This window comes from Gambusia affinis, linkage group LG03 (genome assembly GCF_019740435.1).
Source record: "Gambusia affinis linkage group LG03, SWU_Gaff_1.0, whole genome shotgun sequence".
NCBI lineage: Eukaryota > Metazoa > Chordata > Actinopteri > Cyprinodontiformes > Poeciliidae > Gambusia > Gambusia affinis.
The window spans coordinates 9661911-9689600 of NC_057870.1; the positions used below are offsets into that span (position 1 = coordinate 9661911).

The 27690-nt window shown below is 40.2% G+C and overlaps 1 protein-coding gene across 3 annotated transcripts in view; it reads right to left on the bottom strand.

The window, feature by feature from the left end:
- Nucleotides 1-2576: 2576 nt before the first annotated feature.
- Nucleotides 2577-27690, bottom strand: part of gapvd1 (GTPase activating protein and VPS9 domains 1) — a 34566-nt gene continuing 9452 nt past the window's right edge. Inside the window, exons 4-28 of one of the 3 annotated variants that reach the window (XM_044110811.1) lie at nucleotides 27093-27665; nucleotides 26920-27003; nucleotides 26303-26437; nucleotides 25248-25440; nucleotides 24656-24736; nucleotides 22571-22725; nucleotides 22134-22263; nucleotides 21765-21890; nucleotides 21499-21672; nucleotides 17792-17929; nucleotides 16212-16346; nucleotides 15361-15480; nucleotides 14478-14555; nucleotides 13432-13778; nucleotides 12603-12690; nucleotides 10404-10475; nucleotides 10161-10289; nucleotides 9950-10076; nucleotides 9743-9855; nucleotides 8794-8953; nucleotides 7488-7675; nucleotides 6946-7159; nucleotides 6764-6836; nucleotides 5759-5956; nucleotides 2577-5464 (exon numbers count right to left, since the gene is read on the bottom strand). In XM_044110811.1, the coding sequence (XP_043966746.1) occupies nucleotides 5324-5464; nucleotides 5759-5956; nucleotides 6764-6836; nucleotides 6946-7159; nucleotides 7488-7675; nucleotides 8794-8953; nucleotides 9743-9855; nucleotides 9950-10076; nucleotides 10161-10289; nucleotides 10404-10475; nucleotides 12603-12690; nucleotides 13432-13778; nucleotides 14478-14555; nucleotides 15361-15480; nucleotides 16212-16346; nucleotides 17792-17929; nucleotides 21499-21672; nucleotides 21765-21890; nucleotides 22134-22263; nucleotides 22571-22725; nucleotides 24656-24736; nucleotides 25248-25440; nucleotides 26303-26437; nucleotides 26920-27003; nucleotides 27093-27665 (3972 nt within the window). In that variant the 3' untranslated portion in view covers nucleotides 2577-5323. Of the gene's footprint in view, nucleotides 5465-5758; nucleotides 5957-6763; nucleotides 6837-6945; nucleotides 7160-7487; nucleotides 7676-8793; nucleotides 8954-9742; nucleotides 9856-9949; nucleotides 10077-10160; nucleotides 10290-10403; nucleotides 10476-12602; nucleotides 12691-13431; nucleotides 13779-14477; nucleotides 14556-15360; nucleotides 15481-16211; nucleotides 16347-17791; nucleotides 17930-21498; nucleotides 21673-21764; nucleotides 21891-22133; nucleotides 22264-22570; nucleotides 22729-24655; nucleotides 24737-25247; nucleotides 25441-26302; nucleotides 26438-26919; nucleotides 27004-27092; nucleotides 27666-27690 lie in introns of all 3 variants that reach the window. The other 2 variants (XM_044110813.1, XM_044110812.1) reach the window with 2 other exon arrangements.

The window sequence follows — 27690 nt, forward strand, 5'->3', positions numbered from 1 at the left end:
ATACGTCTTACCTGGGCTGAGGAGAAAAAGGACTGGTCTGTACTGTCATAGTCCAAGGTCCTTCTTTCAGATTAAAGTAAATTTCATTTGGAAATCAGAGTCCAGTGAGAGCTTTCAAGTATGTCTGGGATGTGGTGTGAAGCCATGTCATCCAATTATTCGTCCACTCTGTTATGAAGCCTAAAGTTATCTATCAATCTGTGTCTAATGATTCAATTTGTGTTTTACTTTTTGAACTGGTTAAAATAATACATTTATCATATCTCAATTTAAGGCATACAATAGAAAATCCCTGATGTTGGTTTTTTTTTTAGTGTGAAAACTGCTTAGTACCATTCTTTTGGTACAGTTGCTACAAGTTTTAAAATGCAGTCTACTTTATTTAGAAATCTATTAAAGACAGGTAACAGTACTCAACAAGGGGATATCTCTTATGGTTGTATAATAATCTGTGCATTTTTTTAATTTCTAAGGCTTACATGTAGCAAAATATCTAACAGTTCCTACATTTTTTTTATATTTGTTGTTGCAAAATAAGTGTTGCTAAATAAGCGGCTCTCATTTGGGCACTCTTTACAAAACATAGCCGTTTAGCTCTGAACAGTTAGTGGTCACTTAATCTTGTCTTTTGCAGAGGATGGCTGGGTGAACTCGTTGCCTTCCCACACAGCGCGGAGAGAATGAAATGGTTTATGGATACCATGAGATCATTGTCTGCCGGTAAGGTGGGAGGCCGTTGTTCCCCTACAGCCAGGAAGCACCACACCAACATGTGAAGTCATGCATGAACCCCGCTGGACTGATCATCTGTTATCCCACAGCCATCTGGGTGAGACCTCAGGCCTGCTTATGTCTTCAAGCAACAGAATGACTTCAATATAAAACAAAGATGAGACCAAAAAATAATAATATTTAAAAAATTACATCTTCCAAAAAATATTCCTGTGATCCATCTGTCATCACATGTTGAAATTAACTTTCGGCTCAACTCATCATCTCCGTTGCCACATATCTTATTCCTCATCTCGTCACATTTTGACCACAAACGTCAACGTGTTTTATTGATATTTTGAGTAAAATGTAAAAAAGTCTGGAGTGAATTTATGCTCAGTAAATGCACAAAGAAAAAGCTTTTTTTTCTCTGAATAAAAGCTTCAATCACCTTTGTTATGTCTTTAACATCTTCCTGAAAATTAGCTCATATTATTGAGTTTTAATCCATCCTGCCCTTCAACTCTGACCAGCTTCCTGTCTGTACTGAAAACAACAACAAAAAAACATCCCCGTAGCATGATGCTGCCACCATGTTTACCCATGGGAGTGTTGTTCACGCCCATGTTCAGTGTTAAGTTATGCAACCACACACCTTTTGAGCCTAAAACAGTTACACTTTTGGTTGTGTCCAAGACTTCTAATGGCCTTCTGTTAACTTTAATCTTGCCATACTTCCATAAAAGCATAAATTTGTGGCTGGGAACAGCTGACATTTATCCTGCCAGTAGGATCTCCCACATGAGCTGTGGATGTTTGCAGCTCATCTAGAGCATAATGCACCTCTCCGTGTCATCTCTGTGGGTTTGGAATCGAGCCATGGCTTTCGTTTATGGACGACAGATTTGCTCTGTACAAAGCTTAATCTTAAGAATTTAATCCCGTTTTAAATCTCTCCACAACTTCCTGCTGTGTCTCTTGTTCTTCATGATGCTGTGAAAGACTTACAGCCTTTTATCACACAGATGGACTTTGTTTACCAATACCAATAGTTCAGAAGGCAATAGGCTGCACTGGATTTTATTTAGCTGTACCAGATTAAAGGGGCTCGATTACAAATGAAACTTCAGCCTTTTCAGAGGCTTTGTGAAAAACTTGGAAATGATGGAAAACCAGATTTCCGATTTGCAATTATGCACTGCCTTGTGTTGGTATACATCCCATAAAAATCATCACCAAAATGCGCTGAACAAAACATGTGAACGAGCTACGAATACATTCACAAGAAACTAGTATATCATTATTTATATAAATAAATACATTTAAAAAGCCTGCTCAGCAGTTGGAATTTAAAACAAACCTCTGTGCAGCTCAGATCTGTTGAGCATCAAAAGTCTAAAAGATCCAATCTTGCCACTGGCTTATGCTGCTAATTAACTTTACTCACCAATATTTGAATTTAAATGAACAATTAAGAGATATCGTCAGGGGACACAAAGCACCTCACGAACAAGTTTATGATGGTGAAAAGAAAGGTATTAGGGAAGGCAGTCGGTGAAGGAAGGAGGGCTTTTAGACAGGGGAATATCTCCAATTACAATTCACTGAAACTCCACTCAGCAGTAATGAAATGTTTGCAGAGACGTTGCTATTTGTGGATAGTGCACCTCTGTTGTTCCCTCCAACAGTTATATTCTGTGCATTGTGTGTATAACCTTTTGCAGCTGTTGTGCGAATAACTAGATACAGCTCTGACTATTCAAGGAGCTTCAAAGTGATCAAACATTATTGTTCATTTATAATGGGTGGTTGGTTTTTTTTTGTAGCTGTTGAGGAAAAAAGTAAAAAGAAAAAAAAAGGGGAAGGAAAATGTCTGCAGCTTTTATTTATTTTTAAAGAATTACATAATGCATTAATCACAGTAAAGACAAACCGGCCTTTCCCACATGTCAGAGTTGTGCAAGCTTAAAATAAATTTACTAATCGGATGCAAAATTTAAAACTCTCAGTGGTTCAGGGAGCAGAGGAGGAGAGCTCTGACACAAACTCTTTAGACTGGTTGCTTACAATAAAGACTTCAATTTCATTTGCAGAAAGTTTTTTTTTTTTTTTTTTTTTGCACAATAATTTGTTTTCTCCATGAGTAGTACTGTTGCTGCAATTGGCTGTCTGAGGACACGCTGACACACAAGGCCGGGTCCGAGTAATTTGATCCGATCTGTGGAGTATGTATTCCCCAATTAAAGTGACATCACATAAAGCTAAGTAGTATAGATGCAACCTGCAACTTGATTTTCCAGTGCGTGGTTTTCTCATCGGATTCATTACTCTGACTGCGAGGAAGTGCACCGCGCACACACAGAGAACCTGCTTGTGTGCTGTTGCAGACGCGAGTTAAGAAAAGAGGGGGGAGAGAAGAAAAAAACAAAACAATAAAAAAAAACAGAAAGTTAGGTTGTGAAGTTGACCATTGCTTGTTCATCAGCTTGAAACAGAAATCAATGAGATGTTGTAACACTGCTATTCATTTTAATCACATTAGTTGCGTTGAAGGTTAAAGGCAAAAAAATTAAATAAAATAAAATGCACTGCTCCCTGTCGAATCTTCCAGGAAAACAAGTTTTGTGCAAAATATACAGTTTTTCTGATATGCATGTATCGCTGACACAAAAACAAAGCTTTGCATCCTTCTGCAGGTTCGGCTGCAGGTCTGTGGCACTAATCCTATTCTACGGTTTATGACGACTGAGGATGCGCAGACCATCCGATGACTTCATGCAAGAGGAGGCACAGGGTCAACAGGTCGCACAAGCCTCTCACACCTACACCAATCACTTTAGCATCAACTCAAAAGTCAGTAACAAGTCAATAGTGTTGATTGTTTTCTTGGTTTTGGATCTTTATCGTATTGTGTACTGTGCTGGCAGGTCATTAACTGTGAAAAGAAATGGATCGCTGAAAACTATAATGCATGTGGCACAACCGTGCAGAAAAATGAAGCAGGATTTAAAGTGGAAGGGGGAGGGGAAAAAAAAGAAAAGTCATTTTTGGATAGTTAATGGCATGCTTAAACCAAAACGAGGAAGAAAAAAATGATACTGAGCCATCACAATGCATCGTGACCGGGGGAGAGAAAAAAAAAAAGAAAAAGAAACAAGCGCACATAAATACAAGTCCCTTTTGTCAAACTCGTAAGGAGGTAGACGGCCAAAACGGTTTCCACACGGAAACATGGGAATCTCAGGTATAACATTACAAAACTTATCACAATGCCATCAACAGAAAAGGCTGCTTTGATAAAGAGAGACGATGGCACAACAGATATCACAGTAGTTCAATTAAATATTCAACTTCTCTTCTATATTCATCTTTTTTTTTTAAACCAGTGTAAAGGTGATCCAGCACTCTTTTGTCAATTAATGCAGGACAATTAATCTGATTTTAGGCTCATTGGGTACAGCTCTGAGGTAGGTTGGGATTTATTTTATTATTATTATTTTGTTTTGTTCCCGCTCAGGTGCTTGAAAAAAAACCAAACAAAAAAAACAAAAACCCTACACATCTGAGCCGTGACGGTGAGAATTGTGGCGCTGCCCGTGTTCCAGCAGAGGGACATAAAGGGGTCTTCAGTGGCCCAATGGAGTGTGCATGTGGATGGGGGACAGTGCCTATTTTGGATTAACAAACAAATGAAAAACCTGTACAGAGCACCCCCACATCAAAGGCACTATTTCAGTATATCCATAAATGCCACTGTTGCTCTGTGCATGAGTTAACCCTGTACATCTTAATCGCCCTGCTAAGGTGCCTTCCTGTCTCAAGCATTTCAAACGAGTTTATTATAACCTCAGACATGATATGCATTGTTTTTTTTTTCTTCTTAAAGTTACACAAAGCATTAAATAGAGCGACACGTATAAATACCTTGAAGTTGTTACACATATGTAGGCCCCGTCTGTTCAAATTAGTGAAATTTTGGGAAAAGATTGAAGTAAACAATTCTTGAAATAAGCTGCCCGACTGTTGAAAACTTTATGAGAGTATCGTTAAATGTGGACTGATCTCACTGTATCCCATCAGCAGCTATAACTGTGAATCCCCACACCCCCTGCGACGAAATGCTATTAATAAACATTACAATGACATTAATTTGGAGGCCCATCCCTCAAACCTGGGTGAAAAACAAAAGAACAGAGATCGACACCCAGGAAATCTGGTCCCTTTAGATAAGATTATATTTTTTACATTGATTTCACCTCATATTATCAATTGTGAATACATAAAATTTCTAACAGATACCCACCCACTAAACCCCCCGCCCCAAAAAAAACCTTAAAAGAAACAAGAAAAAATTTTTTAATCAGATTCAGCATTTTTGCTGCCAAATTGTGCGCCCCCGCCGTGGCTAAAATCTGGATTTCTCCACATACGTACAGTAATATATATTTTGTTATCTATCAACGTCTCTGGCTATGTACAAGCTATACAAATTCGGAGCCGGGCTGAGAGCCAGGATTTCTGAAGCTGTGCAGAGGGAGCAGTTGGTTGGGAAGTCTCCCAGTCTCCCAGTCTCCTTCCCCCGCAGTCTGCCCGTACAGGTGGCTGTTCTGCTTCACTTGCGATCGTCGATGGTCTTAATGAATTCCACCGCAGCGGTGAACTGCATCCACCAATAGCACTCCTCCCCACTCAGCCGGCTGGCGTAGAAATTATTGATGTACTGAACGGTGGACAGCAGGCAGGGCGGGTTTGCCTGGAGGGGGAGGATACGAGGGGATGGGCCCACATTAAGAGCACGGAAGAGGCTCGAGCAACAGCGGGCGGATTATAATCAGAAATGTGTCAACAAAAAATAATAACATACACATGCGTGTTTCCAACAGTGTGTTGCAATCGCAGTCAAAACAGAGAGAGAATTTTTCCGATACGATCATTCTTAATATTCACTGACAAGAAAATTGGCCAGTAAATTTGGACTGGAAGTTTAAGAGATAACTGCTAACTCAGCCCAATGTCAGACGGAACAAGTGGAGGAGGAAAAACTTACTCTTATGAGGACGAAGACGAGAACTGGGACGAAGTCGTCTGCTCCTGGCACCGAGTCCTCGTTGGCTAGACTCAGCAGATTCATGATGGTGGAGCACATGCGCAGTATGCATTGGACTTTGTCTCGTGGGGTCTTGTATGCGTTGATGGTCCTGATCTCAGCCTGAGCTGAAGGCCAGGGAGCCTCTTTAAGGTAAACCTGCAGCCAGGACAGGTTAATGTAACACTGGACTCTGTTGACAGGTGCAGCTCAATAAATTAGAATATCACTGAAGAGAGAATATTTCTTTTCGCAACTGATTTTATAAAGTACAACTATGTATTACAATTATGTAGGTGCATTACTGAGTGACACAGTCAAGTAATTTGGATGGCTTGGTAATAATGAAACCTCAAATAATCAGATATTAGACTCTATATATATATCTTAATCATCATTGCCAATATATTTCCAAATATGTTTTCCTTCCACCTAACTTTCCAAGGATGCATTTAGATAACACAATATGTAGCTGTATTCCACACCTCCTCATGTCTCCAATGGGATTCCTCTCCAGACTGGGGTTTCTCTGTTGCTCGTGCATTTAACCTGCTACACTTTTCCTTCTACTCAACGTTCTGTTCAAGCTTTCTGTGAAAAGCCAGCTTCCTTAGCAATGACCTCCTTACACAGGAGGTCAGTGGCTGCATGCTGAAGAGCTGTTAGTTCAGCAGTATTCTTTATGACGGTGTAGGTCATAATACAAATAGAAATAGAAATTATTTTACTACTGGTGTTGTGTAATTTTATGATTTTTCTAGAAAGGTTTTTGGTTTTAATTAGCAGGAGGCCTTGATGTTTAAAATTGGCAGAAAAAAAGATGACGAATATAATGATTCGTTAGATTTTTCAAAATGAATGATTAAATAAATTTACTTTTCAATTATATTTCAATTTCTTGAACAGCAGCAGTAGCTCCTGTTCTTTATGAATGCATCAGGGGAAAGAAAGTCATCAAGATAATACCTCTGGGATCTGCAGAGCTTTGTGATTTGCCGTCACAACTTTTGAAAGCCGCTGGATGTGTTCATGGAACAGCCTGCGTGCAACAAAAACAACACCATTTGAGACCAGCATGGCACATGTGGAGTTCACATATTACATATATCAGAAGATTACTTGGCAAGGCAAGTGCAACAGCCACTCACTGGTCTCTGAGAATATCTCCATCCTGATTGGGGTAGAAAGCCAGTTTGAAGATGCGGTTCATAACGCTGCGCTCGATAGCCATCTGGGCATCCTGCAGCTGGTCCTCGCTTGCATACTGCCAAATAGCATCACGGGCCATGGCACCGTACAAGTACCGCAGAAAATCCTCCACTGCTGCAGTCTTGTCATCGGCTGCTGTGCACCCCTGGAAAGCTTGAGGCAAGCACAGGAACAATAACGAATGCTCGTGTGCCAAAACTTGCCTTGAAATGATGTGAAGAGTTACAGGAAATCGCTTGAAAATAAACACCAATAAAGTAGGACTTTAGATTTAAAACATTTAATCAGTACAATTTGTTTTAGTGCTGTGACTGACAAGCAATATAGAGAAAAGGCATTGTAAATCATGTATAACATGTCAAAAAGTGTTAGAAATACCCTAGTAAGATTGTCAGAATCTCTCCTCTCAAGGCTGGCAAGTCAATATGCTCAGTATGGGTTTAGCTACATAGAAGATGGTAAAAAAAAAGAAAAAAAATACCTTTAATGAACTCAAGCATCTTTGTCTCCATATGTTCGAGGAGGAGGCGAACGCAGACGGTGGTGAAGTAGCGGTTTGCCACCTCCTTGTCTCTCAGCACCCTCTGCAGGAGCCTCTCCAAGTGGGCTTGAGATGTCTGCAGACCCTGGCGGCACCGGGTTAGGTAGGCTATGTATGGAGCCCGCTTCCTGAAGAGAACACAAAAATTACTGCTTATTAGAATGTCCTACATGCTGACTCTTCAAATGAACCCCCCAAAATATACAGTTTCTCTAAAGTATTCGCACTTCTGTCTATTATACGTTTTTTTCACATAGCAATAAACATTAATGTACTCCATTGGGATATTGTGAGATCCAAAATAGTGCATAACTGTGAAAATGGAAGAAAAATTACACATGAGGTTCAGTTATCTGATTAATGTGCTATTCTTTAATATTTAGTACGTATCTCATTAGTTTGTAGAACTACACATTTTTGCTCATTCCTCTGTGCTAAAAGCTCAAACTCAGTCAGACTGGAACACAAAGTTTCAAGTTTTGACAGATTCTACAAAATGTGGCTTCTTTAGGGGGAAAAAAATAAATAACAAAAATTCCCCTCAAAGTTAATGTGAAGAGTAATTTCTATAAATTGACAAAAAGTGACTGCAGTGATATTTACCCCCATTAAATTGACTGACCTAATTTAACAGAGGTCCAGTCAATTGGTGCCAGTAGTCTCACAACCAGTGGAAAGAACATTACCTGAGGGAAGTGAATGTCTCAAGTCATTGTAGTAAAACAACTGCTGTGTCTGGAAGGTCCTTTCACTGGTTAAGTCGAGTTCCTGGCTGCCATTACAGCTTGAACAGCTTAGCAAGGAAGAATGAAGTAAAAGTCCAGTGTTCAGATGTGTAAACCTGACTGAGACCTATCCACACCAACTCTGTGCTGACATTGCAGTCAAAGCTGCATCTACTAAAAACTAGCTGAAAGGGGGTGGATATTTATGTCATCACATGTTTTATGGTAAATATTTTTAGCAGTAATTTAAGTGTGTCCAGAAAAAAGGGGGCTGAATGCATCATTCACCACACTTCTCTCTGTTGTGTTTGATAAAAATGTGAAACAACACGCAATACTTCCATTCTTATTGCCCAATTATGCATCACTACGTGTCGTTTGAGCTCACAAAATCCTGATAAAGCACAATGCATTTTGTAGTAACATGACAAAGTTCAAGGGACTGCACAGAACCCAACAAAATATTAATTACAGACCGACATGAGTTGAATGGCCCGATCTCTAAAGGAGTTCTGAGTTACCTGTAATCTTCCGCGATGGCGGCAAGCAGCTTCCTGCTGGTGCGCGCATCGAAACGGCTGACGCAGCGTGTGGTCTCCTGAATCTGGGCCATCTGGTTCTTATCCTGAAGGTTGATGGCCTCCGCCAGCTGGACCTTCAGGAAGCAGACGATCTCATTGTCTGACAGAAACGGGACGATAGAGAAAGGATTGATAAAACAACCTGCTAAGAATGGATCGGCATTCTTCAACCTTCAGGAGACATTAAGTTTATTTAAACTAAACTAAGTCACTCGGCAACACCTGTATCCTTAAACAGGCAGATGGTGGCCATTCTACAGATGTGAAGTCGTTGGTTCATTGAAAGGAAACCAAATACCGCATGTAGTAAGAATTTGTAGATTCAAACAACATATATAAAGAGTGGGGACTATTTGCCATTTTGTCCAAATTTAACTTCATAGTATCTGCTGAAGAAAGCACTGAAAGGTTCCTTTTTGCAAAGCTTCATGCTTTTGCAAGCACCAGAGACATTATGTGTCGACACATGCAGAACATTTTTTTTTTAAAGCTTGTCCCAAGTTTTTACAGTAAGGTCAGGGTCAGGAGGTTGTGCAAACTTGCTATTTTACTAAAGGACACTTTGACCAACAGGGAATTTTGCCAAAATTTTGGGCTTACAATTAGTTTCTAACGGGCATTAGGGACAAAGATATATATGCTTTTAGGAAGTTGTAAAACTTGTTCTGCACTGTTTTGCTCAAACTAGTAGCAGTCCATCATCACTAACCAGCTCAATCACCATTTTTGGAAGAAATACCGTACATGCCAAATAATAGTGCACTCATTCCCATATCTACAGAAACATCAAGATCAAATTTGTATGATTTCTAATCAATATGTGTTTTTATTATTCATTTGTGACATATAATGAGGTGTGAATCACTACATTGGACTAAATCACTCCCACCTTCAGGATCCATGTGATCAGGCAGTCCGTTACGCGTTGTTGTCGGCGCCATGATGGGGAAAGCTACAGAGTCTGCAGAGCACAAAGCCAACCTCAGCTTCTTCTTTGCATCGCTGCAGGAAAAGGTCCAATCAAACGTCAGAAAAGGCGAATTGAGTTGTAAAGTTCGTTGGGTTTTTTTTTAAAGCACCATTTTGAATATCTCACCTGAAAGAGAATTTGGAATCGTGCTGCTGTGCCGTCTGGCTGGCTGAGTCTGGCATATCATCTGCAGAAATGTTTTGCAGACCATCTTCTCTGGGAGGGTCATTCACATTGTCCTCCACACACAGCTCTGAAAATATACACCACTAAAGTCAATTACTGTATCTAAAGGCATCATGTGCCTTGAACCCATGTGTCGGTTTTCTCTGCTGACCTCCTGATCCATCATAAGAGGCCCCTCCGGTGGCTCCGTCACTCGGGCTGGTCCTCTTGATGTTCCTGTACTTGTCCAGGATGTCCTCTGCTGCCTGGACTTGAGTGTTCTGTCTTGGCACTGGGTCATCTGACAAACCGCACAGCAACAATCATGAAAACAAAACCCATCATGGAGGAAGAGTTTCAGACATACAAGGATTTTTAAAAAAAAAAAAAAAAAAAAAAAGAACCCAGTACTGACCTTGTGGGACACGATCCTGTGCAGCATCTTCCTTCTCATGTTTGTCCTTCTTCCTGAACGCCGTCATCGGCGCTGTGGAGGAGAGACGTGTGAAGAGTGACAACACTGTTACCTCCTCACAGGCTGATTAGTCACCACCAGTTCATGGCCACTTCGGTAAAATTTTGTCATTTTATGGGATGTTTTGAGATGAAAATTCTCACCGAGTTCCACTCAGAGGTTAACATACACCCATAACCTGAAAGAGTGATCAATTTACTGATGCATTTTAACTGTTCTATTAGGCAAAATTCAACCAACATAAATGGGTAAGAACAATGTATTGGAACCAACATTGGTATAAGCATAAAGGTTATTTTTTAACATTGGTCTGATAACTAAAACTGGGCTGATTTTAACAACTGATATTTATTTCCATCTTATTATTTGTTTCTACTGAGGGAGGGAGAATGTTGACAATGTGGTATTTGTTTGATCTTGTGACATGACAGTGATGCAGTGCAGGATTTTGTGGATTTTAACTGAAGCTGCAGTGAAGTCGGGCTGTTTGTTTCTATGGTGAAACATAAATAGTATTGGTAAATATTGGTTTTTGGCCAGAACAGCAATATTAATACTAGATAGTGATAGTGGCTCAAATTTCTTAAATAATTGCATTCTCTTTGAAATGAAGAGCATTGAGCTAAAATTATGTCAAGACTTTGTTGATAGCTATAAAAAAGTGGTCACTTTGAGACAGGAAAAGGGACATTTATCCAAATATTAATCTAGGCGTATGTATGTAAATTGTTGTAGCATAAAGCTGCCCTGAACATGCAGGCATCCAGCCTCTCTGTATGGCATGCCTGAAATGCAGAGATAGGACATGTGAGGGGAAAAAAACAAAAACTTTTTTTTTTTTTCAACCTTCCTGAAAAAGGAGCATTACATATAAATAGCTTAAACTATCCCATTCATTCCAGTGGTGAGCGTATGTAAACTCTGAGCAAAACTGTAGCAATTGCTTTTTTTTTTTTTTTTATGTGACCAAAATAAAATATAAAGCCAAAAAATATATGGGCATCTGGAATTAAACCTTTGGCATGTAGCAGAGTTCCACAAAGGTCCATCATGATTCATAAACTGTGAATAAAAAGTAAAAACTCCAACTGATGTCCATCCTATTAAAAGTGGTGCCAAAGCAAGAGTTATGAAGGCCTCCTCTGAGGCAACAAAAAGAAAACATGCTTTTAACTGTACGATGAATGACACTAGCATAAAAACAGAAGCGGGGGTGGATAAAACCGGATGCACGGAAGAGGAGCGTGACTGCGTGAACTTAGCCTACACCACGTCACATCACAGCCCTACAGCTCTAATGTGAGATCTACGAAGCAGCGTGGCGCGTAGCCGTCGGCTTCAGCGCTAACAGCTTGCAAAATGACGACAGCGTGGAAGCATTTACCTGGGACGTCACTCTCAGCCGTCCAATACAGCACTGCGAGGAACACAACAGACAAGGTTGGCCTTTGCGGGGACTACAGACTGAGCCTCACCATGTAGGGCATATGATACAAAAAACCAAACGCTGCGGTGGCTTGGAGACAGGCTTGCTTTAGGCTTCACAATTCCTTTTTCTATAATTAAATAATATGATTCTAAAAGGTATTAAGCAGGATTTTTTTGCAGACAGAAGTTTGAGAAATGGCTATAGACTAGAACAGCAGCAAGAGATATATCATCTATCGGTGCTGACAACAGAGAGGGTCTATCTAATGACCATTAGCTGCAGGCTGACAGCACTGCTGGGAGGGCTACAACCACACCATCTACACAGTTAAAGCTCCTCTGGAGACTGATCAGCTTTGAAAAGTCTATATAAATCTGCAGCTGAGAGACCTGTGAGAAAAACAACCGGACGTGTCTCGGCGGTAACTTCAAACAGCATGAAACATTATTTTCCAAATGGAATTCCATCAGTGATAGAGCAGAGATCACACATAATCATTCTCTTCCCCATGTTATAAATTGGTTTTGCTTTGCTCTTTAAAGTGTCATTTTTTCTGTCAGTAGTTATTTGGAGAATGTTTTTACCAAGACCCCCCCCCCAAAAAAAATACAAGTGAAAGTCATAAAAATACTTTTAAAATGACCACATTTAATTTTTAATTTTAGCAAAAATGAAAAAAATGAATGAAGACAATGCATCCATTTCCTTACCTTTGGGAATGGCTGACACAAAACGTTTCTTCCACCAGGGTCTGTTGCGATCAGATTTCTCATCGTCGCTGTCTTTTCTGTCTTCCACCTTTGGACAGAAGTTTAGATGTTAACATCAGGAAAGAGTGTATTTAAAGGGCTACATGTGTGATATGTGACACCTTCTCCTTTATACATGTGGGCAATAACGCCAATTGCCCAAAAAAGCAAGAGTTTTATAATAGCTTCTTTTGTGCTTCAGTTTAATAGAAAGTCACTTCTTTCAGAGGAAGATGTTTTTGTTTCTACTTTCTCCCAGACCTATTGCATAACATCCCAATAAAATAACTAAAAAGCAAACATTTTGCTTTGCTTTTAACAAAAAGAACCACATTTACATGTTCAACTTAAATATTTTGAATATGTGAAAGTGGGTTTTTTTTGGCAATGATTTCAAAAAACAAAACTCATAAAATTATTGCACATAAAGTGAAATAATCCAAAGCTTTATTTCATGTAATTTTGACAATGAAAAGTAATCTAGGAAGATGCTGATTTTAACAGTACTTGGCTTGACTTAAACAGTTCAATGAGAACATAAATAAATATTCTTTTTGTAATTCAACAGATTAGAATCAGTCCAGGAGCTCAGTTCCACTGTCAGTGCAATTAGTATATTGAATTAACTAATTTAATATTGGGTGTACTCTTTTAGGTATTGTGCATTTTGAACATTTGAAGACAACAAGTGTCAATATCTAAAAAAAAAGACAAATGTCTGCTTTATGAGCAGTAAAACACAGATTATGACAGTGTAAATAAAACAGAACTTGACCATAGATCTTGTTACCTCTCCTTTCAGGGAGTCCTTGCTCGGCGAAGAGGAAGGTCCGGTGGCGAAAGCTCCGGGAGGGTCACGCTCTTCAACCGCCACCCGCCTGTTAAGGCCGGGGTCGCTTGTGGGCCGGCGGCCCGGGCACACAATGTCAGAACTGCGACTGCGGACCAGTCTGTCGGGGAAGGAATGGCGCTGCTTTGATTGCTCGAGCTCAGCCTGGGCCAAGCACTGAGCTGTGCAAATGGAGTGCCGTATGTCCGGGCCCATGGCACTGGCTTCGGGGATGGGAGGGTCAGGGGGAGGGTGAGTGGGCCTGGCGTAGTGCACCTTGGGCCGAACTATTGTCCCTGTGGAGGAGCCTAAAACAATAAGGAAGAAAAGAAGTGAGGAAATCCATAAAACTATAGCAATCTAGTGGCAATATGTAGCAGTGTTCAGTAAATTATCTCTATTTTCAAAGTAATTGACCAGTTTTCTAAAATCTTCTGCAGATGTGAATTATGCTTGACTAAAAAGTTCAAACATATTTATGAAATGGTACTTCTTCTCTGTATCAAACCATTTTCTGGTTCTAGAGAGACCACTTGAAACCTAATCAGCAGGAAAAAAAACTCTGTGTGTGGGGGGGAGAGAGCTAAAGAGAGATGTTGGTGGGAGATGAGCCCTAGGTGGAGGTAGGCCACCTGTTCCAAGGGTAGACTCTCTCCTGAAAAGCTTCCAATGGCAGCCTTGTGCCATGAGCACAGTGGGACAAGGGGACAGTGCCAAAGAGCCTGGGGTGAGGTCTCTCAACCTGTCATCCCCTCACCTTGCCTTAGAGACACAGACAGTACTGTTCCTCTCAAACTGTTCCTCTCCACAAAATAAAATGCAAAATAAAAAACTGACAGAAGCTAAAACTGAACATTTTATAACACCAAATTAGCTGAAAGAATGGGCATTTCCCTTTATGTCCTTATAAGTCATAATGAATCATTTCAGTTTTACATGACTCAAGTGGGGCCCATGCTGATGTCTAGCTCTGAAGGCCCACAAAACATTGTGAAATTGAAAATTACCTTCACCAGAGGAGAGTGGATCAAACATGGCGAGCAAAGAATCGGACTGTGAAGGCGGGGATGTGAGATGGTGGGCTCCTGCAGACGCATGAAAACAACGAAGCAATTAACAGAGTTCCTAAAGACGAATGAATTTAAACTGTAGTGATGATGCACAGGGTTAGCCATGAGGTTAGGGGTAACGTAGTGGTCAAACTGGATGGGGGAAAAAGAATTTGCATAAAAATTCAAATTAGATACCCAATCAATTTATTTATACTATATAAATTTTAGCCAATTATGTTATAAATCCTGAGTGAACAGCAGATTTACCTCCATAGAAAACTCGGTCGAAAAACCAACTTTCTAACAATCCAACTGTTCGTGATAGTAGGCAGATTTTAGTTATCTTTGGTCAGTAAGAACCTCCACACTGAAGAGTGCTTAGAATCGTTAGTACTTAGAATCAGAACCTGATTAGATTTAGGGGTTGCCAATCATCAATCATCAGTAAGGGTTGTTCAAGCTGAAAATCTATTTACAGCAGCCATTTACTCTTTTTCTCCAAGCATTTCTTATTAGATTAAAAAAATAAATATATATATATATATATATATATATATGTTTTCTGACTCAAGACCAGAACTCCAAACACTTATACATATGTAAATATTTTCATTCCTGATTACCATCCACTGTCATTTTGAATAGATTGCGATAATATAAATATCAGAACAATGTAATACAATGTAAGAATAAGGTCTGAAAAAATTAACATAGGTTAAAAGCAGTCGTTTAGTTGTGTGGAAAGTATGGAAGTGGTAGCAGTTTCGGTAAAAAGGATCCAGTTAATGTGGATTAGACCATGTAAACAGCAGTGGGAAAAAAATTTAAAATGTCCTACCATGACCCGACTCCTCGCCATCAGGACTGGTCACGGAGTCCTTCCCGCCAAAATCAGAGCTACACTCTGACCGCAGGTCCTCAATCTTGTTTGGGATGTCTTCTGAGGTCGCACTGATACCTGTAGTCAACATGTACAAAGTGAACATGTACAAAGTGAACAGTTTTTTTGAGGTTAAAAGCAAATTCAATATCACCTCTGCAGATAGATGTTTCAACTTGGCACCAGTCAAAAAAAAAAGGAAAAGAAAAGTGCATGTGCAATGGTTTTAAAACAAAAGAGGATATTTTTGTCTTTAGACTTTGCTGTATTGTCTCTCTCAGGTGGGAACCCAGTGGGAACTTTAAATTGGTAGCGTAAGCTCCCATGGGTTAAGGGAAAGACACGGGTAAGAATGATCATCAGAAGTGGACTATCCATCGGCAGGATCCTGTGGGACTTTCCTCCCGTGAGCTGAGCCAGGAATGTCACCGCTGGCTTCTTAATCTAGAATACTACTTCCAAACTGCACGTTCCACCTGAGCCCACGGACGAAACGACCAGCATTAACCCCTGTGTCACTCAGAAAAAGTCACACACCAATGCAACTATGCGGGTTAGCTATCCTCCCAGCAACATGACTGCTCTAAAACAAAGAGCCTGGGAAAGAGAGGTATTCTGTTTCTACCCAAACACACCAAAACAGTTCAATTAATATCTTTCCAAAGGACAAAACCCCCCCCCCAAAAAAAAAAACAAAAAAAAACAAACACTACAGAGTCAAAGAGTCAAACACTGAAAGAGGACTCAAAGTTTTTAGGACACAGAAACAAACAAAGCAGTCTTTTTTTTGGGTTTGATTACACATATACCTGAGACAACACTGAGGCCTGGTGTGCTGGGTCTCGAGCTGACTTCTCTGACCTCGGTGTCATCGGAGGTGCTGCCAACGCCAGAGCAGCTCTCCAGCTCCTGTAGACGCTCCTCCTGCTTCAGGTCTGGGGCTTCTGCAGACAAATCAAGAACAAAACTGTTTCATGAAAAAAATTCATATTTATGTATTTTTCTCATGGCTAGTATTCAAAAGTAAATTTTTTTTATTATGCCCTAATGGTTCATAGCCTTGTCCTAAAGCTCTGTCATTCAACTCGCAGAAGGGATGATTAAAATAAAATCAAATCAAACACTTTATCTTTAAGCCACATCACCCAGCCCTGTTATGCTCCTTCCCTCAGTGACTGAGCACTACCAGTGAGCTGGCTGAAAGAAAACTCTTGAACTTTTCCCTTGCTTGCAATAAACACAAATTCAACTCTTTAGAAATAACTCACAAAACCCTTAGAAACAACAACAAAAATCAGTATTTTCACACAACATAAACACTCAGATCCCACTGTAACTCATACATGGGCCTTTTTAAAATTTTTCACTCACTTTGCTATGATTGTCAGGGAAGCAAAAATGTACATATGAAAAACATAACACAGCCTACATCATTATTAGCCTTATAAGTGCCAATCTAAACAATAAAGCAACCGCATCCAATTTTTTTTTTGCTACCCTGTGGTGCTGTTGGGAATGACCCAGAGGCTTTATTCTAGCAGCAGTGCTCGTTTGCATGCTCGTTAGTAATAATGCGTTGCTGAAGTGCTCTTTAGAGTGTAGTTTTCTGCTGCCTAGCCATGAAACAAGCACTGTGCTCAAACTGAGCACGATTTCGCACCATTATCGAGCAGAACGGAGGCAACAAATGGAACAAAAAAGAAAAAAAAGCAATCAAGACACTCATGCATGTCATTTTTGTTGCAATGCACATATTGAAATACTGCACTGCTTTAATTAACACAGGCCCAAGCTTTTCAAAGAAACACTTAAGACTGTTAACAAAGCTCTCTATCGATTTCCACAAAGCACTCGTTTTCAAAAATGGGAAGTCAGACAGGGCATCTCTAATTGATATAAGATAAGAACTTTAATGTGGTTCATAAGGACGCGAGGAAGCGGCGATGAGTGCTGATGTTGCAGAAGGAAATTCACAAACTTGGTCTCAAAGCAGCAGCTTGGCAAGTCTGTCCAGATAAAGAACTGACAGTCTATAGGCTGGCTGTAAACTGAGGACAGCTGCTGTCCTTGTGCTTCCTTCCCCGCTGCTGTCACAGGTGCAATCGCACCTGGTGGTCCCTCTAAGGAAACCCTTAGCTGCCTTTTACTGGCACAAGCAGAGCTGCCCTGAAAGACAGGCAAGTGTACAGAAATACGATGACAGATGTGCGCATACGTTCCTAGTGTGGAATGCGATGGAAAACACATCTGGTATTCCCCCCACTGTACTGAAGAAACATAAATGTGCACACATAAACACGTGTGTTCAAATGCACATCTGAGGCTGTCATTTAGTTGCAGAACAATATATGACACTGGAGCCAGTCCAGAATCTACCCTTCGTTCCCACCTGAGTCACTTGGAAGGACCTCCACGCTCCAAGCCTCGCTCGTGGTCTCTGACATGGTGGAGCCGTAGGGGTCCAGCAGAACAGAGCTGGAACCGGGAAGGCATAGCAGGCTGCCGAGCATGTTCTCCGCTGCTGCCCCTGAGAGCACGAGACAAAGGGTTAACGTCCTGAATTGGCACAGAGCAGGTACACTGTCTGGGGGAAAATAAAAACGCTGACCCAGCAGCAACTTGCAACAGTGGTCTGATTTACAGACATAAGCAACTACAGATGTGAATAGAAAAAGACTGTAAATATGTAGATTGTTGCAGTAAATCTTGAACTCAAAAACTTCGATAAACATATTCAGTGGCGGTTCTTTGCAGAAAGTTAAAGTCCCATTAGAGGTCACCACAATCCACATTTATATTTATTATGGTAGGCCAGTAAAGTCTACCAACTAGCCAGTAGATACGTAGATTGTGTCTAATGGTTGTTATGGAGAATTACTGACCAAAAGACACCACTCTTTGCAGCAGTTCTCCAACAGTGAGCATTGGAGCCATTTGTTAACCTCTGTGGTATCCTGCTCATTGTGTGTGGGACATTACATATGGATCCTCTTCGTCCAGCCTATAGCTAATGACAGTGGCGCTCTTTGTCAGGTCATATTTGTATGGGAGCCCTTTCCTTCACCCTTTCCTGTCAGCCTACTTTCATATAAGAGACACTGGAGCCCACAAAAAAAAAACCCTGGAGGGGAGAAAAAAAATTTAAAATGCTTTTTTGTTTGTTTCATCCTATATTAGAAAAAGTAAAATATTCTATCAATTGATAAATAACTTTTACAAGGTCCTGCAGGTTTCACCAACTCAAATTCAAGACTTTTTAAGACCATTGCGAATGGCATTTAAGACCTGTATCACTACAGAAACATACAAAAGAAAGTCGAAAATAAATAAATCGTATTAGGTGGCAACAAACGTTAACCAATGGCTATAATGAATGTCATCCAGACAACTGCAGATAAACTTGCACCAACCCATAATCAATATAAGCTAGCTAGAGTTACCCTTGTAGGGTATATTAGCAGGTAGTTAGCTGTAGCCGCAACAACCTCAAGTCACAGAATTAAGTGAAGATGTCTGCACACGCCTCAAAGTTTTGCATAATTTCTAAGTCCTGCGAGAACTACACAGAATATATAAGATTAAATAGTTCTGCGCAACAAAATTTAGGACCTGTGCCTAAGATATCTAAGGCCAACCTAAAAAAAAAAGAAGAATTTAAGACATTTAAGGCCTTCATTTTAAATACATTCACTTGAAGCTATTTTAAACTGAACAGCACAATGGTTTGTGATAAGCAAAAACATGATCCATCAAAGGACTGACAGAGTTGCACATAGATTCACTAAGGTGTCCATTTGCTTTACTGGGACACACAAGTGGATGCACCACTGTGCCAAGGGTCAGAGGTTAATAGGAACATCTCATCCCATATTGGCCTCCGGGGCCAAGACTTAGAGCTGCTGATTAAGTGCGGCATAATTCACAACCAAATTACTGCTTTGTTCATCGTCCTAGAAAGTCCCTCCATCTCCATTTGGGAAGCCGTGACTTAACAAGGCGGAAAAATGCAGAGGAGGAATGGAGGGGGGAGCTGGGCAAGCAGGTGTGAGTGGGAGTCGGTGTCCACGGCTCATGACCAAAAAGTCAACCTGTGGTAGGTGCACTCCCTGGTTAGTGAAGCTTCCACATTACGGCACATGCATAAACACTGTGAGCGCGCACACATGCCAGCACCCAGACAACAGTGTGTGCTGCTTTTTGGCAGGGGCAGGCCTCTCACTGACAGTGGGAGCGCTCCATCCCGCAGTCCATGTTTACAGTCTTCAAGGTAGGGGCGCAGAGTACTTGTCTTTCAGGTGGATGATTAAATGAGTGGCACAACAAGAAGTGAAACAATTAGAATTTCTGCCTCATTATCATGGTAATCTTATCAGAGGGATAATGAGGTATTAATGGATATTTAATGTGCATCTCATAACCCAATCCCTTGGAGAAAACACATAAGGAAATCGCTGTAAATTCACTTAATGATGGAAAAGTCCCCCAACGCCATATTCCGAAGAATGAAAAATGGCGGATGCAAATGAGAAGGAACCAAGGTCAATAAGACTGCGGGGACTGAGTGAATGTCAGCAAAGAGAGAGGAGGAGAAATAAGCTGGGGAAAGAGCACTGACAAAAAAAAAAAAAAAAAAAAAAAAAAAAACTATGAGGGTCTCAGTGTCACAGACGCTCAAAGATCCTTTCTGATTGGGCTGTAAATAAACTTTTTAAGCTCATAACCTCAGTGTTCCCATCACAATCTTAGCCTTGTCTAAAGAATGCTTTATCTATTACATCCTTGGAAATAATCACTTTAAATCAAATAACTGCATCATTTCTTTAGAAACAGCTACTCTTTTTTTTATCTTAAATTCGAATAATACTAAAGAAATACTAAAGAAAATACTATTGATTGAATTTGAAACTATTTATGGTCATTTGAATGATGATTAGAATTTCAAGTAAAAAAAAAAATAGTTTCTTTGATAATTAGAAGATTATACGAGACCAATAAAAAAAATTATGGTTTTTTCAATCATCAATGCTGACTTGACAGTTGTAAAACTAACAGTAGTTGACAACCAAAAGCAGGATAAACTACAAAAACTCATTGCTTGCATGTTCACAGAGTGCTGTGTACAAGAATCTTGATGATAGGTTTAGTGGAAGGACAAATGTGGTGGAAAAAAGGTGACTACATAAGCCTTGAGAAGACCGCCTTCATACTTGAGAAGCAAAACAAGCAAATGCACTGTCCCAAAAAAGCCCAAGTATCATTTTTCAAATAAAAGTAAAAGTATCATTTTATTTTGAAAGGAAAAAGAGTGGAAGAGCACAGAATCCAAGTGAGAAACACTGTGAAGTTTCCACACTCAGTGATTAATTTGGGAGACAAGTTCAAAGTCAGGGCAGCACACCAGTACATGCTGACGTCAGCTGACGACCTTTATTGAGATGCCGATTTCATTTTCCAACAGGACTTGGCACCTGCCAGCACTGGGAAAAGTGTTAATACCTGGTGCAATGATCATAGTAAACCAAAGTATCATCAACAGGAACATGAGACACACGGCGCACACAAGCTTGAAGGCTGCCATAGAAGCAGTCCGGGTTTTCTTAAGATCCCTGCAGAGCCTCCGGTTGTTTGATGTTATGCCACTCATTCATGCAGACGGAGGCCTGATCAAAAACTGAGTGCACATATTGTACATGGACATACATTTCCATGAACCAGAAAAAGTCTGATTGCATATTAAAATTTTTACAGAAGCTAAATATTTTTGGGGGTTTTCAATATCTGTAAGCATTAACTGGCAGAAACAAATGCCTGAAATGGATCACTTTGTGATGAATTTCAATAAAATCCAAGTTTCTCTTTTTGAAATGAACTATCTACAGCTTTATGTGTTCTACATTTTGCAGCAGGGAGCTAAGACATAAAAATGTGCTTTAGGATGCTGTTTCACCCAAATACCACAAGGTGATGACATTTCTCTCCATTTCCCTAAATACAGACAGTTCAGCAAACAAATGACTTGTGTACGTTCATTAATTACCTTTTGATGCACAGAGTGAAAGTCTACACACATATGAAGAGCACAAAGAGATTCTGCACCTGCTATTTCCTGCAGTCGATCTTCATCCATATTTGGGTCAAAGTCGCTGCCAAGGACGTCAGTGCTCCAGGTTTCACTGACCGTCTCGGAGATGTCCCGGTCATCCGTCAGACCCATCATGTCTCTGATCTCAAACTTGCGCAATTTGTCATCCAGGTTGTCCTGTGTGGTAGCTGAAGGAGACGGACAAATTCAAAGTGAACCGGATATTTGCGCATGTATCATGCTAAATATTTTAGCAACATTTAGAGGTGCGAGCACACACCCTGCTCATGCTCCAAGAGCTGCAGCGCTTCTACGCCGTTGCTCCCCGACGGTCCGGCTCCCAACTCGGAGACAGACTCTCCCTCCAGGTCCAGAGAGGACACAGAGTTGGAACGATTGGATGGTCCTTATATTGGTAAATAGATCAATAAATAAATGCCAATGAGTCAACAGAAGCGTAATGTCATCACCTTATTTATCAAACTGAAATACTGATCTATTTGTTTGTTTTTTTATTCATCTATGCATAAAAAGAGGAAAAATATTTTGCTTCCCTTTTGTATAAAAAGGGCATAATTGGTTGACCCAAAACGTCAACCAATTGTGTTTCAGCATGCTTTAACTGTTTGACCTCAGGCTGCAGACTGACCCTCTGAGATTCCTTCCAAGTTGTCGCTGCACAGCGAGAAGCGCAGGGTTTTGTCTGGTTTACCATGCAGCTTGGTATCGTCAGCCGGGCCGTCCCCCTGGGGCCCATCAGCCATCTGCAAGTTCAAAACCTGCAGAGCAGAGGAGGGATAAACAGACAGCTCATAGAAACCAGCTCTGTGATCCTGCTTTGACATGAGCCATTCTGGTTGGGGGGGGTGGGTTACCAAATTCAACGACAGCAGTTCAAATTTCATTTGGAGCAGAGTACATATTTTCTTTTCCATTTTTTGACTATCCTTTGTTGGGAATGTAAAATGTATAGTAAAGACGATGAGAGGTCTCACTCCCCTTCAGTGACAAGAAATAATATTGGGCTGAATTTATCACATCATCATCTCCCCCTCCAAATGAGTACATTAATTCAAGTCCCATTACCTCATTCTCTGACATCATCCCAGGGACAGTTTGAGGACCAGTTCCGAATGAAATTACTAGCACCTCCTCTGGCATCAGCTCTTGCAAGGACTCCTGGGAGCTGGCCTCTGCCTCCCCCTCCTGGGCTATGTTGGTACGGCTACGGCTGCGAGCAGCTGCTGGGTTGTAGGTGACAGAGAAAAGAAAACATATTTTAGAAATGTTAAACTTAAAAAAAGAAAATTTAGAAGGTCCCCACCTCCCCCAAAAAAAAGCTAGAGAGAAGAAAATTTAAGCTCCGATAATAAATCACAAGCCTAAGACAGAAAACATAAAACCGTAACAACACAAAGACTATTAATATAAACTAATATGATTTTAATTTATATGAAAGGTGTTGGTCATTAATAAAAGTGAATTACTTAACTGTATTAGGCATGGGTCGGTTACCGGTAGCCAAGGTTTCAAAAGGTCACGGTGTTCAAACCTCTAAATCGCTCATGACGCTCAGCTGAATGCAGTGCTGCCATTTTCGCAGTGTTGCACACTGCCAGTCAGCTGGCTGACACCGTCACTTGTATTGCGATTTTGCCGTTACCAAAACTACAGCTGACAAGCCATGACCTGCATGGTTATTAATCAGCCCACTGCAGGCTGGCTACCCAAGCAGATAGTTTGATTAATTAACAAGCTAATTTGCAACTTGTTTTACTTGCTTTGTAGAGCACAGGAGGAAAGACAAAAGGTAGAATATTTCACGTAGTAATCTAGTTTACTTGTAATCTGATTCTATAACTGCACATTTTAATTATAACTTGTTGCGTATATACTGTGCAGGTTTTGCTCAAGGTCAACACACCGTGAGAATGCCACACCGTCCCATGCCTGTTGTGTATGGATTAGAAGCAGCAGTTAATTTGTTAGGCTGCTTAAATGCAGACATATACAAAAGCTCATGCATCGCTTATCAGGGGCTCCAAAAAAAAAATCAAAATAGAAAAATAAAAGCCAACAGGTCTTTTTATGCCTCTCTCTCTTCTAGTACAATTTATTTTTTCCAATTTCACTGATAACAAAAATCCAGAAAATTTAAGAGTTTATTTTTTCTGTACATTTTAATAATAAAAAGAATGTTATAGTCTAAAAATGTAATAAAAGTCTAAAGAAATGTGCTTCAGTAATGTTTATTTTAAAAGGGATTCTTAGAAGCGACACTTCTAATAAATAAATATAATTATTTCTAATTGTGTTTTTTCCCCCATTTCTGAATAAATTCAAGTAAATTGGAGGTTTTATTTTTTGAAAACATTCAGTGTGAGGTTACTCATAAAAGATTTATTTTAAAACTTCTTACACATTTGTACTAGTAGTGCCAGTAACTACAATGGTTGCTGTGCAATTATTTTCAACCTGAGAAACAGAATGACAGTAATGGGTTATTTTCTTTTTTTCACTTGATACCAATGGAATTACATCTGTATTCAAAAATACAGATGTTAAATCTGTTGCAATAAGTGCATCTCCAGTTGCACTTATTGCAACTGGAGATGCACTGGTGCGACTTTTTCTGGCCAATGCAGATTTCAGATTCCAAATTGAGACTCAGCCTGCTGCTGATTGGCAGTTTCAGTATTTGGCCTGTGATCACAGCTCAGACCGGTTCAAGAGAGAATATTTTTTGTTTTTACACTAAGATAAAATTAAATTTTCTAAAGTTCCACTGTATACTAGTGCCAGTTCAAATATGAATGCTATGTAATCCTACAGAACAGAATAAAATATTTTGTCTCCACTCTACCTGGTAACGAATAGCCAAAATCTGATGAATGGCGAAGCAAAAAATAATAAGAAAAAAAAGAGGTTAAACAAAATTAGTAAGCGAAACAAAAAAAAAACAAAAAAACATTTTCTTTATTGTGATCAGTAAAAGCTCTGTGCACACATGGACGACAGCAGTACTACGCAACAGAAAGCACGGTGGTCATTGTGCAGCTTGGAGAATGGACTACAACTTAATGTGTGTTATCTGACAAGAAGGCTGGGTGAGACGACAACAACAGTGGTTTAGGTGCTCTGAGGCTCCAAGCTAACCGACAGGCTACCCACCAAAAGGGGTTACTAATGGAATGTGAGCAGACAGAGTGGTGGTTGAGGGGTCCCAGGATGTTATAGCGGCTAAATGTTGTCCTGGTCATTCAATGGCAGCACGAGAGGAGAAGAAAAGGACAAAGTAGGGAGTTGTAGACAGAACAAACACAGTATCTCAGAATTCAGCATAACATCCGAGTTTGAAAAGAAGCAAACACAAGTGGTTCATTTCTATGCAAGAGTGCTGCTACACTATCACTTGAGAAAAAATCCTAAAGGCAGTGCTCTATGCTTCCTTTTTCTATCCATTACAATTAAAATAGTTCATTTATATTTGATAATTTAATTGGTTGTCATTTCTGTAATTGAACCTTAATCCAGGGCATTCTAATTATCCCTGTAACAAGCTGAAAAGTAGCTCATTAGCTTCCCATGAAACAGCTTTTCACCACTCACCTCTGCTTCGTTGTAAGAATTTTTATGAGATTTAGTGCATGTCTTTTAGTACCTTATATCTAAAGATTACATCGCTACAAACAGGTCAGTAAATAGAGCCTAAAAACCTGAACAGCAAAAAGACACAGATGGAGAATGCAGCACAGGAGGGTACCTATGGGTAATCTGTTCTTCTTGTTGGCAGGGGTTGTAGCTGGAGAAAGCTGAGGGGTGTTGGAAGGAGTCAGCTCCAAACTGTTGCTCTTCACGTTTCGAGAATGGGGAACGTTAGCCAGCAGAGTCTCCAGGGCCATGTGGTCCTCCTCTCGAAGGTGGTCACCTGCCATTACGCTCCGAACAAAGTCCAGCTATAATACAAACAGAAGACATTTCTCTCAGAATCAAACAAATTCATGAGCTGTTAGTTGACTTGAACAAGTTTATACTTGACATTTTAAAGTCTAAAAAGAAACTAAGAGTATTTAAGACACACAACACAATTACGAGGTGAATCGTTTTGTGATACCAAGATTTTTTATTTTTACTAATAAAAATCTAGAAAGCATGGTATGTATTTCTATATAGCTATACTGAGTCAGTATTGTGTGCAACCACAATTCGCTGAACTTACAGCTCCAAAATGTATCAGCTTCACACATCTAGAAGCAGAAATTTTTATCTGCAAAAGTCATACTGTCACACCAAATCTGATCTAAGAAGAGCAATCTGTAAAAAAACAACAAAATGGCTTTGTTTTTTGATGAATATTTAGCTCAAGATTTTTTTAGCAATAACTCTAAAACTAGGGCCCTAAAAACCTTTTTTTTTTTTTTGAAATTCAAATGTGTCATCTTTTGGACAGTAGAATGAGAAATAAAGTTTGGTAATACTGTGATTCTACAGTTCAGTTCTCTTTTTAGTTATAGGAAGGTCCTGACAGTTGACTCCTTAATGTATTTGTTTTGGTGTTCCTCTGTGTAAACTCTCCCTCCTTAAATCGCTGTAAGCCTTAGAGGAACATTGCACACCACACCTTTAAGATTTTTATCTTTAAAAAATAAAAACAACCATGAATCATTTCCCTTATACTTGTCAGTTATGCGCTGTGAGTGTCCATCACATAAAATTCTGATACAACACGTTGTTGGTTTCCTTACATTGCACTTGTAAGGAAATAACAAAAGTAAAAAACGAACATAATATTTTTTAGACCGCTTAAGCAAAACCCACCAATGCAAGCAACTGACTATGAGTAATATAGACTGCAGTTCTACTGAGCCCTTCGAGGAGATTCATGGAGGACATGGGCGGGGTCTCAACTGCTCGTCCTCCAATCACCACATCCAGGAAAGCGGCAACGCAACTCTGGAAACAAGGACAGAGCAAAAGAGACGTTTTTCTAAAAGCACATCAAGAAGTGGCTCCTCCACAAAGAACCTTGATACCCGAGTTAAACTAGTGGGCTGCAGCTAACAATTAATAATCAATTATTCTATCAATTATTTTTGATGATTTACCAGATTCAATAATGGGCACATTTAACAGATTTACAAAAATGTTTCAACCCTAAATGCAAAAAGTATTTTTTTTTTGTACAGGTTTGGCTTAATTACTGCTCTGAGTATGTTCTTTTATCAACCAATTGTCTTTTTTTGAGTTTGTATACTCCAGTTAATGACTAATTAATAACTAAATTAGTTTAATTGATTCATCATGATTAATCCGATTAATCGTTTCAGAACTACACAGCATTAAACTGTTAAGAGCCCTTTTAATCCAATACTAAGAATAAGACATTAATTTGCCTTTATCAATGGTCAACCAGTGTGAAGAAAGTTTGTAATCACCTTATCAAACTTAGACAAACTGCTTTTCCTCCTGGGGTCTATATCATCATCGGCCATGGCTAGCTGCTGCAAAAGCTGCCCCACCTGTAGAAGAAAAGCAAAACAGCACCAGATAGTTGTTTTGTGGTCTTAATGTGCAAATACGGGCCGATAGAATCCTTCAGGAAACTCACCTGCATGAGATTAAAACGAGCCACTTCATTGATGGGTGCATCCGAGATAATGCCGTACTGTTCTGGGTTGACTATAGCCGGGCAAATGAAACAGGTCAGCAGGAGGTCGGTGCACATGGTGCGCACCTCACCCACCTCGAGTCGCTCCACACACGACAGAGTCTTGTACATCTGGGACACGATCCAGCGCAGGCTGTGAGGGAAGCAGTAGGTGTTCTGCTTCAGGTAACCAATGAACTTGTTCACCAAGGCAACCAGCTTGGCTTCGTTGGCCTCCACAGCGGCCTGAACTCTCTGCTTGTAGTCCTCAGAGCCTTTCTCCCCGAAGCGTTCCTGCTGGGCCGGGGTGAGGCGCTCCGTCACCTTGGCCGGGTCGGTCTCCAGGTGATCCTCATCCTCCACCAGCAGTTGCATTATGGGTTCGTGAAGGGTGGCGGTGAGGAAGAGCTTGGCCGAGAACAGGCCCTCTGAGAAGAGTTTGAAAAGGATGCTGAAGGCACAGGTTCCCCGTCGCAGAAGGCGGCGGGGGTTGTCGTTCTCCTTCAGCTCAAATTCTACCAGGTATCGCAACACCTGCCAGGAAAAAAACAGATACAAG